The sequence below is a fragment of the Capra hircus genome, chromosome 29, assembly GCF_001704415.2.
Source record: "Capra hircus breed San Clemente chromosome 29, ASM170441v1, whole genome shotgun sequence".
NCBI classification, from domain to species: domain Eukaryota; kingdom Metazoa; phylum Chordata; class Mammalia; order Artiodactyla; family Bovidae; genus Capra; species Capra hircus.
Genome location: NC_030836.1, coordinates 25,718,097 through 25,739,555, shown reverse-complemented (window position 1 = coordinate 25,739,555; position 21,459 = coordinate 25,718,097). Strand labels below are relative to the sequence as shown.

The window sequence follows — 21,459 nt, the reverse complement described above, 5'->3', positions numbered from 1 at the left end:
TCCCCTATCCCTCCCAGCATTAGAGGCTTTTCCGATGAGTCAGCTCTTCGCATGAGGTGGCCAAAATAGTAGAGTTTCAACTCTATCATCATTCGTTCCAAAGAACATCCAGGACTGATCTCCTTTAGAATGGACTGGTTGGATCTCCTTGCAGTCCAAGGGACTCTCAAGAGTCTTCTCCAACACCACAGTTCAAAAGCATCAATTTTTCGGTGCTCAACTTTCTTCACAGTCCAACTCTAAGGTAAAAATCAGCAATTTTGTTAGTTTAAAAACTTCAGAAGTAGGCCTCTCAGAGGCACAAGCTAAGATAAAGCAAGAATAAAGCAATGACTAAGAAAAGATACCTAGAAAGAAGTGAGTTTGTTTTGGAGGAACAGAATAATAGAAGAGGCTGGCTGACAATGTAAATGACTTCATATTGCTACTTTTAGCTGTAAGGTATTTTATCTAAACTGTTGGTTTGGAAGCAACATCTTCATTGAAAACATTTCTCTTTAAATTTTGCCATATTTTATTATATGTGCATACACTTTGCTCGTAACATTATGACACCAAGGAAATTTTAATAAATATCCATACCACTGTTGGATTTTTTTTTTTCTCCAGTTGTCCAAACATTGTTTTCTATAGCTGTGGGTTTTTTGTTTGTTTTTTATTTTAATCAATATCTGGTCTAGGTTCATGTATGTAGTTGTGGTCTCTGTAGTCTCTTCTTTAGGAGTATGGATTTGTAGAATATCATACATCCTGATTATGTCAGATCAAGGTTTTATTTAATTATTTCCTGTATTTCTTATAAACTAAAAGTCAGGTCTGCAGCCTTGATTATACTGAAGTTAAACATTTGAGCAAGAAGAGCACCTAAGTGGTGGTGCTGGCTTCCTGTTCTGTCACCTCAGAAAGCCCACAGTGTCAGGTTGCTCATTTTTAATGTGGCTAAGTTTGATCACTTGGTTAAAGTGTTGACACCTGATCTCCAAATGTAAAATTACATATTTCCCCTCGCAGCTAGTAAATAAGCCATGAGCTATGTTTTGGAGTTTTTTGAATTGTGACAGATCATTTTTATTAATGAAAATGTCAGGTGGAAGCAGCTGTTGGTGGATTCAGGACTCCCAAGTTGGCTGTGCAGAAAGCTTTAAAGAAATCTGCTCACTTGAGTGGAAACAAAAGCCCTTTAGCATCCAGAGGTGGAATACTGGGTAAGACATGCCACACAAAAAGAATACTATAGAAGGAACCTGAGTGTTACCAGTGAATTTGTTGAACCGTGCTCTGGTAGTATGCAATTATTTGGAAAGAGTGGATTTCTTCTTAAGCATCAAGATTGGAATAGGGCAACTAAAGCCCAAAGAAAGCCTGAGTCTTCTTGGGATGAGAAGTAACTTACTGTGTGACTGTGTGCACAGTGTGAGTGTCCTCATCTAACTAGCCTCATGCTTCTTTTTAGGCCAGAAAATCAGTCCAGAAGGAAAAGCGAAAATTCAGCTTCAACTGGTCCTGCATGCAGGGGACACAACTAACTTCCATTTTTCCAATGAAAGCACAGCAGTGAAAGAGCGAGATGCAGTGAAAGACCTTCTTCAGCAACTGCTTCCCAAATTCAAGAGGAAAGCAAATAAAGAGCTGGAAGAGAAGAACAGGTGAAGGAGGGAAAGAACAGCCTTTTAAAGAGACGCTAGGTTCTTACCAGTCAAGTAATAGTTTATTTCTCACCCTTTGTGCTTTGATAGTGTAGTCTTGGAAAATATAGGCTTTGTTATCTTTATCTCTGTGTTTGGTTTGGGTTTTTTTTTTAATTGGAGGAAAATTGCTTTACAATGTTGTGTTGCTTTTTGCTGTACAGCAACGCAAATCAGCCATAATTATACATGTATCCCCTCCCTTTTAAATCCATCTGCAGGGAAGGAATGGAGACGCAGATGTAGAGAGTGAACTTGTGGACACAGTGGGGGAAGGAGAGAGTAGGACGAGTGTAGAAAGTAGCGGCAACATGTACACAGCATCTTGTGTGAAATAGCTAGTGGGAAGCAGCTGTATAACATAGGGAGCTGAGTTTGGTGCTCCGTATGCTTGGTTCTTAACTTCAGCATCTTAACTAACTTTGGCTTTCAGCAAATACAGTGAATTAGAAGTTAAACCAACTGCCTCAAGCCTAATATCAGATTAGGAACAAAAGTGTAATTCAAAGATGCCAAGATCCCTTAATTCTCTGTCACAGAGATGATACTAAAAAGTATGTTTGTGAATGAGAAACCTGAAAGTCATACTGTATAAGTTTAGAAAACATCTAAAATAACAAGAATTTCTGGGCCTTCCTGGCAGTCCAGTGGTTAAGAATCTACGCTTCCATTGCTGGGGCATAGATGCAATACCTGCTCAGGAACTAAGATCCTGCATGTAGTGTGGCATGGTCAAATAAATAAATTTAAAATAATGAGAATTTCTGACAAGATGAATTATCTTTCTGTGCTTATAGCTCCAAGTGTATATCACCATGAAAAACTTAGTTGATAGAAAATCCCTCTTCCCATTCAGCTTTTCGTGAAAGAAACCACAGTACTGTACAAATGCAGCCTTTGTGTCACTGGAACATAGGGATGAATAGGACCAAATCCAGGCCCTCAAAGACTTGAGCCTTTGCTGCTTCAACTGCCTTCCAGTTATCTGCACTGGATTTCTTCCTCCAAAAATGTTTTTTTGCTTTTAGTTACTAACAAATGAAGTAAATGACCTTTGCCGCTCAGTCATCACAAAATGAAAATTGGGTGTTTTGTGTAGCTAAGGTCTTTTTAGAATGCTACCTAAATGGTGTTTTATTCTAAAAGTTCAATATGTTGATATATTCTATCACCAGAATGCTGCAAGAAGATCCTGTTTTGTTTCAGCTTTATAAAGACCTTGTTGTGAGTCAGGTCATCAGTGCTGAGGAATTCTGGGCCAATCGTTTAAATGTGAACGCAGCAGAGAGTTCTTCCACGTCTAATCATAAGCAGGATGTTGGCATTTCTGCAGCATTTCTGGTATGTGACCCTTCTAGATTTCTAAAGAGGAAAAAAACCCTGGTATATGTGCTAATGATGCCATTTTTCTGGAAAATGTAGTATTTCCTTAAATTAACAAGATACTTCAGTAGCCATGATACTCTTCTAAAATGGACTTTTGAAAATGAATCTTCTAGCAGTTGGACTGATGCTTATTTCCCCTAATACTTTTAAAGTAAGGGCTTTCAGATATCTTTTTTTCCTTTTTTAATGATTTCAATATTTTACTTATAATGCAAGTTTAAATGTAAAATGACCATCATGTTACAAAAAAGTAAAATTTGGGAACTCCTCTGGCAGCCCAGTGGTTAAGACTCTGCACTTACAATGCAGGGGGCACTGGTTTAGTTCCTGGTCAGGGAAGTAAGACCACACATGCTATGTCACATGAGCAAAAGGTAAAAAAAAAAATTTTTTAATTAAAGAAGATTTGTAACATGTATCTTGAAAGGAAAGTTGAGGATACCATATATATGGAATTAGAAAGTGAGTTTCAGTCTATACTGTGGTAAAACCAAAGCATTAAAATTTCAGTACCAGTTACATGTTTGGCATCTTTCTGAGTGCTTAGCAATGAATTGAATTAATAAGGCCTTTCTTAAAACAATCAGATAATATGTTGTAACCAAATAGTTAAATATTTGGTAACTGTAAGCTTTATGTTAAATTTCCACTAAGTATCTGCCTTTGGCCACATTTAAATGTGTCTGTTTGACCATGTTGTGTTTTCAGAAACATAGATTTTACTGGTCACTAAAGTTATGTGAAGCAGGTCAGATTGATTTGACCCATCTCTGTGCCAAATAAAGGCAAAGGATTTGTCTGTCTCTGTATTTCATTCAGAGACTCTGTTTTTCCTCCTTTCTCCAGTGTCCATTGGGTTCTTAGACATCTTGGCCCAATACTCTTAACAAATGTCTTTATTTTAGGCTGATGTCCGACCCCAGACAGATGGATGTAATGGTTTGAGATATAATTTAACATCTGATATCATTGAGTCCATTTTTAGGACCTATCCAGCAGGTAAGAAGAATCAGTTCTTTCAGATAGTTAAAATATTTGTTTGAATGAATTCAGTGAAATATCTGAAAAACAAAAAGCTTACCTGTATTCCTGATGAAGTGCAATAAAACATGTAAAGTACTGTATCCAGTGCTTGACGTGGTAGATATTGAGGTTAGTGTGTAATGTACTGACATCAATCCATGGATATGATGACCTTCATTCTTTCCACTGGTGGTTCTTAAACTTTATTTACCTTTTAACATAACCTGAGTAGGCTGACATACTCCAGAGGCATCAGTAAATGAGTGTCCACAGCACTAACTCAGATCATCCTTCATGCTGCCTGCAGAATGACTTCTAACCCACAAATCATTTCCCTTGGAGAAATCACCTAAAGTATAAATGGTTTGATCCTAGCTCTAGTAATGTTGATGTACAGCCAAGGTTGAAAACAGTTACTTCAGTTATTGTTCTAACTACATAAAGCTCTCAAGCCATTTTGTTCTCTCTCCCTGCTTCCTCACCTTCTGCCCCTTGACTCCTTAGGAGACAGTCTTCTGCAGGATTCACCTCAAGCATCACTTCATTGCCACTTCTGTAAAATCTGACTTCCGTAGGCAGATGTAATCCCCCTCTCCATTCCATCTACAGGGCTGTGTGTCTTACCACATTATAATGTAATTATTTTCTATTTTTCTGATAATAATTATGTAGTGTTTAATCTTTGTGAGACACCATTCTGAGGCCTTTGTGTGTGTTAACATTAATTGTCACAAATAGTACCTATGAATTAGGTTGTTATTACCCCATGTTGCAGATAAGGAAACCAAGATAAAGAAATTCGTCCAGCATCACATTGGGTAATAAGTAGTAGACCTCGAATTTTAAACTCAGGCTTTCCAGCTTAAGAGACCTTAACCTCTTAACTTAATCTCTTTGCTTATTAGACAACACAGGCTTCTGGAGTGCTGAACTGATAGTCCAGTGGGTTATGGAGATCTTTATTTCCCCAGCACCCAATATGGTGTCTTGGACTAAAAGTGTCCATATATAAATGATCAAACAGGCAAACTCAGGTCTTCCTCTTAATCTTGATGTTCCCAATAAAACTTTGAAACTTGAAGCTTAATAATTTTCTTGGTGCAAAATAAAGTTTTGTTTGTAATTTAAGATTCGTAAAGGTAACGTCTAACGTAATCTCTCAAATGATAACTTACAGTTAAATTATTACATATTGTTTGTAAAGTTGAAATCTTTTACAATTTGGTTTTGCTCTTGGACTACTTTTAAACTAATTTGAGAGGTTTTAAGAATTGGAAATTCAGTATGTAACTATTGTGGTTTTTATTCACAGTAAAAATGAAATATGCAGAAAATGTTCCCCACAACATGACAGAAAAGGAATTCTGGACACGTTTCTTTCAGTCCCATTATTTTCACAGGGACCGGCTGAATACAGGGTCAAAGGACCTCTTTGCAGAATGTGCCAAAATAGATGAAAAAGGTAATTGCTTATCCCTGACACACTCTAGCATTTAATCTGCTGCTCTCTAGTCATCAGTGCCATTACTGATTTTTTGCTTTCTGGGAAACGTAAAACTTAATCAATTTTTTATTTCATTGATTCTCTAGGATTAAAAACAATGGTTTCATTAGGAGTGAAAAACCCGCTACTTGACTTAACAGCTTTGGAAGATAAACCATTAGATGAGGTAAGTAGTAGTAAAAGGATTTACAAGAGAAAACAGTCTTTTCCTAGTCTTCAACATTTGTATTTTAAAATTGCGTAAAGTATGGATGTTCTACTTGTGAGAAGGTAAAACAGAATGTTATTTGGAGTGGTTTATCAAAAGTGCTTTTTTGATAGCACTGTTCATTATTAAGATTGCATGGGAGAACTGAAATTCCTCTGTGAGTTGGTAGAACATTTTTTACAAGAATTTTTTAACTGCCTTATCAACAGTTGTCTAGGTATTAATGAAGGTTTAACAAATGTTTATGCTATATCTAACATTAAGTAAGTGTGAAAAAATATTCGTAGATAGGGAAAAGATGATAAACATCATTGGTTGCCCACTGTTTACCAAATGTTAAGCACAGTCATGACCATTACTCCACATTAGCCCCATTATGTTTCAGTAGCTGGACCATCGAGTATGAGCTACCTACCTCAACATCATGACTCCAGACTTAGAAATTCATCCAATGCTAGAGAAATAGGTGATCCCTTCTGATCAAGGCTAATTCTGTCCCTGCCTCTGTCTTCTCGTCTAGAAAGGAACTTGCCTTCCTCAGTTACTCTCTGGACACTGTTACCTTTTAGTGCCCTTCGTTTAACTTGTTAATTTTCTTGCTTTCCTTTGGCTCCTTTTCTATTGACGTGTTCTTGTCTGCCTTCTCTTAGTGTATGCGTGCTCCAGGTGAGAAAACCAATGCTAAAATTTCATCTATAGTCTAAATTATTAAATTAACAGAAAATAATCTTGGTGCCCCAGTTAGTTGTTTCCCGAATGAAATTCAGTTGTTTTCTTGAAAATTCCCAGCACTCAGTCACTTCCTTGGTGAATCTCAACACATTATAAACATGACCTCTTTAATCACCCTGAGGAAATGAAGCTAAATAAACCACACAGCTGTTAAGTACGTTGACTTTAAAACCAAACTACTTGGTTTTAAATTGTAGTTTTTTTAATGTTTCTAATATCAGTTTTCTTGTAAAATGAGGTTAATAGTTCTGACCTTAAGGAGGGGTAGGAAATTTGGAGAGTTGTTGTTTAAGTATACGAACTTACAGCTAGTAGATCATTTTTGTAGACCTAATGCACAGCCTGGCTGACAGTAGAAACCTCAGGTTGCTCAGAAACTGGGTCTTAGTTCTCAGCAAGAGAAACGATAATTATGTGACATGATGGGGTATTAGCTACACTGGTGATCATTTTGCAATCTGAAATCAACACATTGTAAACCTTAAAGTTACACAATGATCTATTATTTTTATTATTATTATTTACATTTTTAAAACTATCCATGTTGTATTCCCTTGCATGGATATATAAAAGTTGATAAAACCAAGCCTTTTAATAAAAGTGTTGGTTGATTCAGTTTTTCCCTCCTCTTTCCCTATCATCCTCTAGTAATTCTGTCCCAGGATATGGGCTTGGGGCTCCTTGTAATTACATTCTTTCCATTCCATTGCTAAAAATACCAGTACTAACTGTGTGATGATGACTCCCAATTAGTCCTGGTCTGGCTAACCCAAGAAGTCCAGAATCATATGTCCAACTCCCGACTTGGCATCTTCATCTAGGTTGTTTCCACACACCCCTCAGCATAACATGTCCAGAATGGAGTCTTTGATTCCCATCATCAAAAACCTATTTCTTCCTGGCCCTTCCCTGTGTCAGTTAAAAAAAAAAAACAGTACCATGGACTCGTTTGTTCAAGCCAAAACCTAGTAGTCTCCTTGATCCCACCCCTTTGTAGACCTCTAACATTCAGTTGCTCAGCAAGTGCGCTACGTCTCAAAACTGTCTGCACAGACACATTAGCCTCCTAATTGATCTTCTTGTTTCTTTTTGTTCCCTATAGTTTATTCTTCCCTAGCAGTAAGAGTTATAAATCAGATCATAATGTTCCCCTATGTAAAAACTTTTTCAGGGATTTCTCATTGAACTTAGAATAAAATCGGAACTACTGCCAGTCTCTTCTTAACTTGGCCTCTGCATACTCAGTTGGGGCTGTTTCCTGTCCCACCCTTCATTTGAGGTATACTGAACTGCATACAAACCCATGACACAATATGTTTTACATTACTCCTATACCTTTTGTTTAAGCAGTTTCTTCTTCCTGAAATGTCTCAGTGTTTGCCTTGCAAGCACCTACCTATTCATCTTACGGTGCTCCGCGAAGCTCTTTTGAACCTACCCTCCCCGCCCCCCACCTCTAATGGGATTGACCACTTCTTTCGTAGCACCTGTAAGTTTTAACTTAAGTGTAATGGCTTACAGCCCAGCATCCCAACTAACCAATATTTTAATGTTTTGCTAACTAGCCCAAAATTGCTCCTTAGGGAAAAAAATGCAGCACTTAGCAGTTAAGATATTTTTGTGATACTAAAAGCAGTTAGTAGCATTTTTTCATTTTTGTGTGTATGTATAATGTTACTTATTTTTAAATTTTTACCTGTAAATATTTTGAGTCCTATATCCAGAAAATTTTTTAACTCAACATATCTGTACTAAATTGTTCCTTGCAGGGCTATGGCATTTCCTCCGTGCCATCTACTTCTAATTCTAAGTCCATCAGAGAGAACAGCAACGCTGCCATCATCAAGAGATTTAACCATCACAGTGCCATGGTCCTGGCAGCAGGTCTCAGGAAACAGTTAAGTACACATGCAGAGGTGCAGTAACTGGGCTTTCCGTGATAGCCAGATAGAGTTTTGTTGTTCTTCTTCCTGTGGTACTTAACATTAATTTTTTTCCCTTTGTTTTCAGAGAAGCACAAAAGGAACAAAATGGTGAGCCCAGCAGTACTGATGGCAATTCCGGAGATACAGATTGCTTTCAGCCAGCAATCAAAAGGGTATGAGTAAAAAGTCTGGAATGCTTATGGCTCAGATTTCTCCAGATATATGTTATGTAACTGCCAGTACCTTCTGTTGACCCTTGATAAGTTCAGATGGCTTTAATTCTTCTGACCAAGCTGTTAAGTATTTGGCTTAAAGAATACTTCTCAGTTTTGGCTTACCAGCCTAGTTTCCATAGACTCAAGTCTGTTAACTGGTTTTATTGTTTTATTTTTCTCCTTCACCTGTAAACACACATACATGTTAATGCATAGTTTCATTTTCTGGAAGAGAGTACCCAACAACGGCAATATGACAGAAAGAAAAAACTAAAGGTTTGTGTATTTGACTTTAAAAGATAAGATTTGGCCCTCATGTAAAACCTAGCATTTTAGAACTAGAAATGTCTTTCGTTAAATACTGAAGATGGATTGTGAGGGAGTATGAACAGTTACCTACTTGTATATTTCTTCTCTCTTTGCAACTTTGCCAAGCTTCTGTATCCCTCAATTTTAAGTTCCTCCCTCATTATAAAAATTATGACAAGGGTTTCTTAGAGGGCAATCAGGCAATAAAGTGTATTAAATTTTTAAAGGTTTATACCCTTAATTTCACTTCCGGACAGTATTCCACTTGGAACTTTTTTTTTTTTTTAAGATACATGCAAAGATTTAGATACAGATACACTGACAGTATTATAATTGAGAAAATAGCAAACATGATAGTCGTGATACATCCCTACAGTGGAGAGTGATGCATGCAGCGAATAATGACTGCTTTAAAGGATTATTGATACGTTGAATTAAAGTGAGTTCGCATATACCATGACAATAGTTCACTTGATTAAAATTAAAAGAAACCATTTTTTCGTTGCCTTACATGCCATATTAGGTGGCAGGAAACAATGAGTAAGACTGGGTTTTTGTCCTCAAAGAATTTAGTGTCTATAGGTAAGACAAAATGAAAAGAATAATTGTAAAACAGAATTTAAAGTATAGTAATTGTTTATTTACAGTAGGAACCAGAGAGTAAGTAGATAAAGTTTGTAGAACAAACTAATATACAGTTAAGTTTGTGAACTTTATGAACTTTAAGAGATTATGGGTCCTTTATGTATTTCAGTCACCTAATATATTTCTACAGGATATACACCTTTAAAATTAACAAAGTAAGATATTTCTTTTCTGAAATAAGCAAAGTGAAGCTAAAATATAAGTTAGAGATGCTAAAAAGAAATCTTGGAAGTGATTTTTTGCTTTGCAATATTGCACTGAGTACCCTTGATTCTTGGTAGTGATGAAATTGTCAAAAATCACTGTGTGAATTTTCACAATATTCAGTGATACACTGACTGAAGATGTTCTTTCACATCAGTAGTTGTCTGCTGTGTGTTCTACAAGGGATTTATAAAATGAGAGATCCTGGAATAATAATAAGAGTCCTCATATTCATGGAGCTTTCAGTTAAGTGTGAAAGTTAGGTGGATGACCAGGCCTTGGCAGAGATTTAAGATTTGGATTCATATAAACGGTTGGGTCAGGACATGACTTAAATCAGGCAGCAGGAGGGGTAGAAATGAGCTTGACATACAGGAACGGTAGTGAAAGACATCAGTATGCCTGATGACAGTTGGCTCAAGGGTATAGAAATGAGAAAGTAGTAAAAACACACTGAATCTATGCGAGGTGGGACTGATTGATACATTACTCTGAATAGCATGCTAAGGTCAGATTTGTTCGTATACAGTCCAGGAGAAAGCTCATTAGTAAAACCAAGATAAAGAATGCAGACATAAACCCAAATACATGGAGTGATTAAATACATATATGATAAACATGGCATTTCAGAATCAGTGGGGAAAGATGTTATTCTACAAATGATGTTGGGGGACTGATTAATAATATTTTTTTAAAAAACTAATTCCCTACCTTATTCTTTATTTTACAATAAATTCTGTTGGATCAAAGTTTAAGCAAAAAAAAAAAAAAAATCCACAGAAGAATAAGTATAAAGGGAATAATTAAAACTGAAAAACACCAAAGTGGGGGCAAAAAGTATTTGCAACAGATAATAAAATGAATTTTTTTAATTTATTTTGAGTAAAATACACATTTTCATCTATTAGATTTTCAAATATTAAAGGTTTAATGATGCATAGTATGGTCAGAGTATAGGAAAACAATTACTCTGTTAAGTGGTAGCTATGTATAGAGGGGACACATGTAGGAAGTGCAGCAATAAAAAGTGTTGTGTTGATAATTATAGGCGAAGTTACAAGAATCCATTGAATATGAAGACTTGGGAAAAAATAATTCCATAAAAACAATTGCACTAAACCTCAAGAAGTCAGATAGGTAAGTTTGGTGACTATTAAGTTAATTTGAAGCAAAATAGTTTTATAACACAAGTTGGTACAGAATTTATTCTGCAAGTGTAGTATTCAAGTTTTTATCAGTTTGTTGCCATAAAATATAGTATTGTATTTCCTTAAAAAGTTACTTTGTAAATCTCAGGAAAGGATCCTAAATGATTGAAGCGAAGAAAATAACTTAGCTATCTGTGCTGTTCTCTTATTACCCTTATTGGAATTAAGTTATTTAATTGAAATATCTTTAACTCTTTACTTGGGGGGAATGTTGTATGGAGACTGCTAAAATATTTGACGGACAAATATTGAGCACCCTCATTATATGTGATTAGTAATTTCTTGGCTAATCTTCAGGTATTATCATGGTCCAACTCCAATCCAGTCGCTGCAGTATGCAACAAGTCAGGACATTATTAATTCTTTTCAAAGTATTAGACAAGAAATGGAAGCTTATACACCCAGATTAACTCAGGTAGGTGACTTATACAGTTTGAAAAACAGAATTCCCAGTTACTTTTTATGAGCACATTCATATTTATAAAACTCATACTTTACTTGGGGTAAAGACATATTTCTGCTTAATAAATTGAAAAAGGTAAAGAGAAATATTTGGCATACCTGAAGTTCAGATGATAATGAAAATAAAATAATGAGTTTTGTGGTTGGTGATTTTTTTTTCTTCCATATATACAGTTTTGTTGGAAAAATCTCCCAGATTTCCAAAAAATTTCTGGACATCATTCTGTAGATAGTCTTTGTTTTTGCCTGCCCTTAGACATACTTCAGTTGATCAGCAAGTTCTGTCAGTTCAGTAATTCTTCACTCCATCACCTTGACTTAGGTAAACAGGTCAGGTTTTCAGCACAGCCACTGCAAGTTATTTTAATAAAAGCATGATTCCAACCACATCACACTGCAAGTTAAAAACCTTTAGTGCTTCCCTTTCTTCTCATAGTAACTGGATGTTCTTTCTCTGACTCGCCAAACCCTACAATCTGACCCTAACCCACATCTCTAGTCCCAACTCCAGCCATATCCACCATTTCCTTCCCCACATAACTTAAAAAGAGTCCTGTACTCCAGCGTAACACACTATAAACTACCCAGAGGTTTTTAATCGTGTCATCTACGTGCTTCCTGTGCTTTTTCTCATGCTTTCTCTCTTAAGAGTGTCCTTTGCCTGTTTCTGTGTCAAGGAACAAATAGTAATAATTCAAAATAGTTCCAATTCCATTGCCTTTGTAAAGCAGTCCTCAGCATGCCCAGAAATGAGTTATTTTTTCCCTTTTCTCTAGTTTCATAAACACTCAGACACTGAATATAAACCTGAATTGTAGTGCTTATCACATATGGGAGTTTACTTTATAACTTTTAATCTTGAAATAATCTTAGATTTACAAAAAGTTGCAAAAGTTTTCTGACCCATTTTGAAGGTAGATCCCTTTGTGAGCATGCTAAGTTGCTTCAGTCCTGTCCAACTCTTTGAAACCCTATGGACTGTACCCCAGTAGGCTCCTCTGTCCATGGGATTCTCCAGGCAAGGATACTGGAGTGTCTTGCCATGCTCTCCAGGACATCTTCCTGATCCGGGGATTGAACCTAGTTCTTAGTCTCCTACATTGGCAGGTGAGTTCTTGACCACTAGCGCCACCTAGGAAACCCCAGATCCCTATACATCTAAATAACACAGTACAGTTACAGAAACAATAAGTTAATATTGTTTAAGTCTTATTATCTAACCTGTATTCTTTTCCAAAAAATTTTTTTTCTTTATTTGGCTGTACATGGTCTTTGGATAAGGAAATGGCAACCCACTCCAGTATTCTTGCCAGTAGAATTCTGTGGACAGGATCCTGGCAGGCTACAGTCCATGGAATTGAAAAGAATCAGACATGACTGAGCAACTAACATACATGGTCTTAGTTGAGGCACTCAGGATCTTAGTTGTGGCATATGGGATCTAGATCACGCCCAGGCCCCTGTATTGGGAGCATGGAGTCTTACCCATTAGACCACCAGGGACGTCCCTAACCTATATTCTTGGAAAATTTTCACCAATTGTACCATTAATGTCCCTGGAGCAAAAAAAAAAAATTTTTTTTGGATCCAGCATCCAAATCAGGTTCATAAATTGCATTCGGTTCTTACATCTCTTTAGTTTCCTTTATGGTGGAGTAGTCTTTCAGTCTTTATCTTTCATGACCTTGATGTTCGAAAAGTAGGTCAGTTTTTTTGTAGAATGCCCTCAACTTCAGTTTCTCTTAACACTTTCTCATGATTGGATTTCATTTTTAGCAAGAATTCCACCAGGTTGCTGCGTAAGTATTACGTCATCCTTTGTGCATCTTACGAGGAAGCACATGTTTATTGTCCTGCCTTGCAGTGCTAACTTTGATCACTTGGTTAAGGCTCTGTCTATCTGATTTCTCTTCGGAAAACTTACCAATTTCTCCCTTCATAATTAGTAAGTATCTTGTGGGGAGATACTGTGTAACTATTTTGTTTACCCTCAAACTTTTACTGACTAATGTTTTAGAATCTGTTGATGATTCTTGCTGAAAACAGTTATTACCATAGTGGTAGTTAAATGGTTATTTTCTAATTCTGTCCTCCCATCAGTTGACCTTCTGAACCTCCCTGACTCATTCATATTTATTTACTTTATAAGCATGGATTCTTATATTCTGTGGGTTATAAATTGTTGCTATCCTTTTTTTTTTAAACTGAGATATCTTACAGTAAAATTTACCTTTTCAGTATATTCTTTTGAATTCAGTGTGTATATACAGTCATGTAATTACCAACACAAATAAAAGGCAAGTTTTGTGACCCCTGAAAAGGTACCCTTGCACCTTTGTAGTTATACCCTTGCCACGCCCTTTATATTGGCGCCTATATCTTTCTGACAGTATCTTCATCAGTTTTGAGCAGCTCTTTAGTTTATGGCACAATGAGATAGATACTCCAAATTCATCTAACTCTTTCCCTGCTTGGCAAGTGTTGAGTAGGTTTAGAAACCAAGATCTGAATACTAGGTGGGATGTCATTTGCTACTGGTCTCTTTGTCCTGCTAGTGGACAAAGCAAAGAAATATGTGTGTACATACTTATGCTCACATAGCAAATATGGGATTGTCTGACTACATCTTCCCTTCTAGATTTGGCCCTTGGGCCAAAGTAGTTCCACCTAACTTTTTTTTGTACATTTATTTATTTAGTTAGTTCAAGGTTGAAAGAGCACTTATTTTGTACAAGTTCTTTTTATTGTATATAGGTCAACACTAAGTTTTTTAAGCTGTGGTTAGTTTAGATTTTTCCCTCCAAAAAGTGATTTGATTATCTGAGACACATGAAGAGATGATCTGCCATCAGGTGTGTATCCGTGAGTGTAGCCAGTGACTAGTCAGCGGGTGTAGCAATCAGTGAAACTTCTGCTTACAGTGCATTATAACTTTCTGTATGTACACACAGAAGGAAATAGGAATCAAGTGAACCTTCATGTCTCCTTGACTCTTAGTTGACCTGTAATGTGCTCTTCACACCAAGTTAAGTGTTCTGTTTTTCATCCAGCCCGTACATACCTGGATTTCTACTTGTGAAACACATTAACCCTGTGCTTGAGCTGTTCAGCAAATGATTTGTTCCTTGCTATGGCTGGTCCTTAGCACTTATTAGGCACGCATTGAAGAGATACATCAGTTATGTCCCTGAATGTTCATGTGGATACAGTGGGGAATGTAGGTTTTTTCTCCCTTTTGGCAGTGTGTATCCACTTCCTTGAAAAATGCCAAGTGATAAGTTTCTATTTTGCTGGATTTTCTTCTGTCAACTGCCAGCCAGGGTTTTTTTTTTTTTTTTTGGCATTTTTTCTTTCCTGAAACTCAGTTTTACCTTCAGTGCTAAGAAGTTGGTACCTAAGAAAGAGCTTGGCTATATCACTTATATGTGGACTCTAAAAAACAGTACAAATGAACTTATTTACAAAACAGAAACAGACTCAGACATAGAAAACAAACTTCTGGTTACCAAAGGGGAAAGTGGGGGCAGGGGTGGGGGAGGCAGGAATAAATTGGGAGTATGGAACCAACAGATGCACACTACCGCATAGAAAATAATAAGAATTTACTGCACAAAGAACTGTATTCAGTACCTTGTGATAAATTATAAAAGAATAAAAAAAGAATATGGTTATATACATATATATGTTTAACTGAATCAGTTTGCTGTATACCTGGAACTAGCACAATATTACCCATCAGCTATACTCTTGAAGGTGGGGGAAGCTTGACTAGACAAAAGGGTGTGTATTTTGAGGTGCCTATGAATTTGCCTGGTGTTCTGGAAGATTTGTAGGTATTCTAGTAGCCTTATGGGAAGTAGCTCACTCTGGCTGCCATAGACTGAGTGTTCCTGGACACTCGTTGTTAAACTGAAATGTTCCCTTCATTCCTTTCAGGTTCTCTCAAGTAGTGCTGCCAGTAGCACCATCACAGCCCTGTCGCCTGGAGGAGCGCTGATGCAGGGAGGGACACAGCAAGCCATAAACCGTACGCTCTGGGCCTCCTGTTGCTACCCCTTTACCTAAATCAGCTCTAAAGAGCAATTTGAGAAGAGTGCTAAAGTTGTATTGGTTTTCCTTTGGAACATTTCCAGGATCGGTGTTTTGTTTTTATGCATCCAGATCCTGAAGCATACCTAGAAAAGAGCTTAACGTTTCAGTACTGTTTTTATATTACAAACAGTGGCACATTGCTATGTCACTAAAAGTTTTTTTCCCTCTCCTACCTCTTAAAGCAAAACCTGAAAAGTCCTCTGAAACCCCAAGGGAATTTAGTGTCAGCCACAAAATCACTAACTTAGAATAGCACATCCAGGTTTAACATTGGCAGAGTGCACATTCACATTTATACTGTGAGCATAAATTCTAATTCTCTCAGAGACTGCACACACATGGGAAAATAGCTTTTATTCTGTGAACCTCTTTTTCTTTTGCAGAGATGGTGCCAAATGATATTCAGTCTGAATTGAAACACCTGTATGTGGCTGTTGGGGAACTTCTACGGCACTTCTGGTCCTGTTTTCCTGTTAATACACCATTCCTAGAAGAAAAGGTTAGAACTGATCCCAAACACAGCCAGCTGTTTTGATAATGTGAATTAGTGAGGTGTTATCTTGATGTTGGAAAACTGTATTGAACGTTTATCATGTGCCAAACACTACTTTGTCTATATTGTTTCATTTAAGCCTCACAGCATCCTCATGGAGTAGGTATTGATACCCATTTTGTAAAGAAACTTGAGATCCAGATCAGTTCCATAACTATTAATTGTACATCTTAAAACTTAACTATCATTTTGCTATACACCAGAAACTAACACAACATTGTTAAGTCAACTATACTTCAATTTTAAAAAAATAGTAATAGCCTTACTATATAAACTATCTTACAGACAATCTTTAGGGTCTTCCCTAGTGGTCCAGTGGTTAAGAGTTCACATTTCCAATGCAGGGAGTGTGGGTTCATTTCCTGGATTATCTTTAAAGCTACAGAAAAGGTGCATTTTTTATGTATAATTTGCAAAAGAATAAAAAATTTGAAATAATCGGTATTGGCCAGTTTGATGAGAGTCCTTTCTGCTGCTGCTAGTACTGCCTTTTTAAAACATGCTTTGATCCAGAAATTCAACATTTAGAAATATAAGAAAATAATAATTAAGAATGAGTATATGCAAATATTGAGCCATAGAGATGTTTCTCTACCACTGTCTGCGTTAGAAATGGTCTGATACCTATCAGAAGAGGATTGGTTAAAGATATATTCATTTTAAATGATGACCTAATATTATTGACTTAAAGATGTTCACAATAACCAAGTGGAATTTTGTAACAGTATATACCGTATGTTTTCCACATACACATTTATACACATGCACAAAAAAAATACCAGGAAGGATAGGAATTATGAACCAAAAAAATCTAAATATATTAGATAACTGCTTCTCTGCCTGGTGGAGCCAGTAAATCTTAGAGAAAGAAAGTAACCTTATGTGTATTTTTCCCTTGATCTCTGTAGGTTCTTGAGAGTCTGATTCATTATTTCTCTCATCTTTTTTAGGTAGTGAAAATGAAAAGTAACTTGGAACGATTCCAAGTTACAAAGCTCTGCCCATTCCAAGAAAAAATTCGGAGACAGTATTTAAGCACAAATGTAAGGCAAAAATCTAATTTTGGCCTGATTTTTTTTCTCTGTAGTAAAATGATGAAATTAACTTCGTTTTCCTGTAATTGAGTATATATGTTGGTTTTTATGTCCCTGGGAATCCTGTTTTTTAATTGTAAAATGTATCATACATTCATAAGTGTATAAAACACAGTTGCCTTTTTAAGCAGTAAAGCCAGTGTGTGCTCACCACGCTTGGTAAGAAATCGAACCAGCGCCTGAGTGCCCCTGGCCAGTTGCCCACACCTCCTTCACACTCTCTCAAGGCCACGACTAACCCAGCATCTGTAATAATCATCTTCATGATTTTCTTTATAGATTTACAACCTATGTATATGTTCCTAAAAATGTTTATTGTGAAAACCTGAGTAACAAGTTACGTTCTAGCAGTGCAATGAAAGGCAGAGTTGCCATTCTGTAGAGTGAGCTGGAAAGTTCCTGGGCCATGGCCTCAGCTCCCCTGTTGACAGCAGGGCAGCAGTGAGGCGATGCATGAGACGTGTCGCCTGCACCCAGGATTTCTAATGTTTTTAATGCAGGGCTAGAGCAGCCCCACACAAAACCACACACACGCAGAGCAGCCCCACACAAAACCACACACACGCAGAGCAGCCCCACACAAAACCACACACACGCAGAGCAGCCCCACACAAAACCACACACACGCAGAGCAGCCCCACACAAAACCACACACACGCAGAGCAGCCCCACACAAAACCACACGCAGAGCAGCCCACACAAAACCACACACACGCAGAGCAGCCCCACACAAACCACACGCAGAGCAGCCCCACACAAAACCACACACACGCAGAGCAGCCCCACACAAAACCACACACACGCAGAGCAGCCCCACACAAAACCACACCAGAGCAGCCCACACAAAACCACACACATGCAGAGCAGCCCCACACAAAACCACACACACGCAGAGCAGCCCCACACAAAACCACACACACGCAGAGCAGCCACACAAGATTGTTTCTCTGTGGGTAATGCAAGTCTTCTCAGAGATGACTAGGAAAAAAATAACATATAAAACTATTTATGTTCAGTGTGTAAGTAGGATAAGCAAAACAGGAAATTTCACAGTTGAAAGCTGAAAAATCTTCATTGGTAATATTTTTAGTAAGTTTTTATTCCCTAAACATTGGTTTTTTCCCTCAAAACATAATAATATTATGTATAATCAGAAAAGAAGCTTGAAGTGTCTTCCCACAGCAGAGCAAGGATCTCAGATTTCAGTTCTTGTGCCTTCTCATTTGATTGTAACTGCCTGGAGCACTGTAAAAAGGACTCTGGTAAAAAGAATTCTGAGCCCCTGAGCAGTCTTACCCGAGGCTGTGGTGTTTATCTCTTCTAACTGGTACTGTGGAAACATGTGGCCTGTCAAGCAGAATAAATGATTTTTATGTAGTTTACAGACAGAAGTAAATAATACTCCCCTACACAAACACTCCCCTTAGTGATAACAGATGTGGTAATAAATGTTTGTTTTGTTTGTTTCTAACTCTACCTCAGATTGAATCCAAATTGTGGGCATGCTGTAAGGATTTAAGCCTTCCTGTTCTCTGTCTCCATACTGCCAAAATCGACTTGGAGACTTAACAAAAATTGTACTTCCAACCATGTAAATTACACTGTCCACTTCCAAGGAAACAGATAATCCAAGGACATTCTACCTCAGGAGTCTTTATCAGTTGAGATCAGTGTGGTCCTGTTGACTTCTAGTTATGTCTATGATGAGGGCAGAAATTTTTTCTACTCAGAGTACATAGTCCTGACCTAAGGGGTTTCATAGTACTTGTGTGGAGCTTTAAGACCAATTACATTTTTCTATAATCTACTGAATTATGTGGAAATCCTGAAGTATTGAGAGCTGGAAAAGACCTAGAGAGCACAGAAAAGTGCTTCTCAAGCTTGTTCAGCAGAATCAGGCTCAGAAGCTTGTGAAAATGAAAAGATGCCTGGGTATCATCTCAGACCTGCTGCCTCAGAATCTTCAGGGGAGTAGGGCATTTTTTATATTTTCTCTCAGATAGTGTTGATGCCCTCTGGATCTTACTTAGAAGTCTAATGTTTAAATCTCGAAACCTCTCTGATTTGACAGAAGAAACTGAGGCCTGTAACACAGATTTTCCTGTTGTTCTGTGGCTGGTTAATGACAGGGCACACATACAGTGTAGGCAGAGCAGGTGAACTTCAGCCTCTGCTGTACACCGCCCCCATCCCTCTTACCTTTCTAGGCGAAATGTATCTGAGAACCTTCACAGAGGGCCTGCATGTTGCCTCATTGGGGAAATAAAAAAGAGCTTTGCAACTGTGCTCTGAAATATGGACCAGATCTGAGTCAGAAGCATTAACCTCACCAGCCATTAGCCCTTGTTGCTTAAGAGTGTTGTTTGTTTTTCAGCTGGTAAGTCACATAGAGGAGATGCTGCAGACAGCCTACAACAAGCTCCACACGTGGCAGTCACGGCGTCTGATGAAGAAAACGTGAAGTGTCTGCAGGTCTCACAGGTTTTGTGAGACTGAGAGAACTGTGGCCTGCAGTCACTCTGGAAACCTGGCCTGACGACATGCAGGTGATCACACAGGAGTGACAAGAAACATCTGCAGCACGCCGACTCTTGGAGCTGATGCTGTTGTACTTGCACATTGAGAACTGAAAGGAAAGGAACTGTGATTAAACTAAAAGCTGGGGAAGTAAATTAAGGCAGAACCAAAATGAGCTAAGTTGCAAATATATATATATATATTTTAAAAAGACACTGTTTACTGCAGTTACTCAGGAACTGCTTTTGATTCACATTAAGCTGCTTTCAGAAATTAAAAAAAAAAACACTTTTTAAAAGGGTGCATTGATAAATCTGAGATTTTTGTTTTGTTTTGTTTTTCTATGTAAATTTTTTTCCTAAGTTTATGGCACAGGGTACACCTTAAGTATTTCTCCTCCATCTTCCACTTGGATCCTCAAGTTTTGCTGAATTCTAGTTGTACCTTACATCAGCAAGTTAAAGAGAGTACTTTAAAGCAGAGGGAGACTGTTGCTCAGCCATCCAGAAACAGTTGTAGTCAGAAGACATCATTGGTCCTGTGTTTCCTACGGAAATAAGAAACAATAAATATTGCACTGAATGTTTGTGGTTTGGAGTCCCTAAATGATAAAGAGGGGACATGTTTGCAGAAAGTCGTGTGAGGTTTTTATGCAGAATTTTGTCAGAGGACAATGGGACTGCATGTTTTTCTTTGAGTGCAAATGTACATTGCTAAGATTTTTTTTAAGATGGCATGTGCTTTGAAAAGAGGAAATTGCATTTTTAAGAGTTTAAAAATCTTATGAGTGAGAAATATAAGAAATCTTACTTATTTTCACCTCTTTAGAAAAAAAATAAAAGATGTTTCTCATATCTCTCTTTCTCTAATATCTGACTGTTGGCAAAGTGATAATCATTACATAGTAACTACAAAGCCTAAATGGAAAGGAAAAAAAAGATATGTTCATGTTTTTAGAATCCGTGCCATATTTTGTTCCTAATAGGATCAACTCAGTGTTCATCTAAGACTTTAGATATCTTGTATTAAAATTACAGGAAAAAGTAAAACTTTTTATAGATACTCTTTCAACTGCAACACATCTTGTGGATTCTCCTTATGTGTGATGCTTACTTGGTTGGGTTGCTTGAGAGCTACTCATTACTTTTTTAAGCCATTGTACAAGTGGTTATTTTCCATATAAAGTGGCTGCTGCTGCTAAGTTGCTTCAGTCGTGTCCGACTCTGTGCAACCCCATAGACGGCAGCCCCCCAGGCTACCCCGTCCCTGGGATTCTCCAGGCAGGAACACTGGAATGGGTTGCCATTTCCTTCTTCAATGCATGAAAGTGAAAGTGAAGTCACTCAGTCGTGTCCGACCCTCAGCGACCCCATGGACTGCAGCCTTCCAGGCTCCTCCATCCATGGGATTTTCCAGGCAAGAATACTGGAGTGGGGTGCCATTGCCTTCTCCTATAGAAAGTAGCTGCTACTGCTACTGCTACTGCTACGTCATTTCAGTCGTGTCTGACTCTGTGTGACCCCATAGATGGCAACCCACCAGGCTCCCCTGTCCCTGGGATTCTCCAGGCAAGAACACGAGTGGGTATAAAGTGGCTACAGTAGGTCAAAAACCGGTTCAGACTTCGAGCCAGTAAAAGGAAAGCAACATCACTCTTCTGCTTCAGTCCTGCTGTTTCTCTTCCAGACGAGTGTAGT

At 37.7% G+C, this 21,459-nt stretch overlaps 1 protein-coding gene across 1 annotated transcript in view; it reads left to right on the top strand.

Annotated features, from left to right (window-relative positions):
- GTF2H1 (general transcription factor IIH subunit 1) overlaps positions 1–20,616 on the top strand; it is a 29,803-nt gene extending 9,187 nt beyond the window's left edge. The window contains exons 3-15 of the mRNA XM_005699541.3: positions 1,454–1,646; positions 2,861–3,026; positions 3,977–4,070; positions 5,407–5,556; positions 5,685–5,764; positions 8,308–8,435; positions 8,549–8,636; positions 10,885–10,973; positions 11,342–11,459; positions 15,443–15,533; positions 15,982–16,097; positions 17,102–17,194; positions 19,620–20,616. Of these exons, the coding sequence (XP_005699598.1) occupies positions 1,454–1,646; positions 2,861–3,026; positions 3,977–4,070; positions 5,407–5,556; positions 5,685–5,764; positions 8,308–8,435; positions 8,549–8,636; positions 10,885–10,973; positions 11,342–11,459; positions 15,443–15,533; positions 15,982–16,097; positions 17,102–17,194; positions 19,620–19,706 (1,493 nt within the window). The 3' untranslated portion in view covers positions 19,707–20,616. The remainder of the gene's footprint in view (positions 1–1,453; positions 1,647–2,860; positions 3,027–3,976; positions 4,071–5,406; positions 5,557–5,684; positions 5,765–8,307; positions 8,436–8,548; positions 8,637–10,884; positions 10,974–11,341; positions 11,460–15,442; positions 15,534–15,981; positions 16,098–17,101; positions 17,195–19,619) is intronic.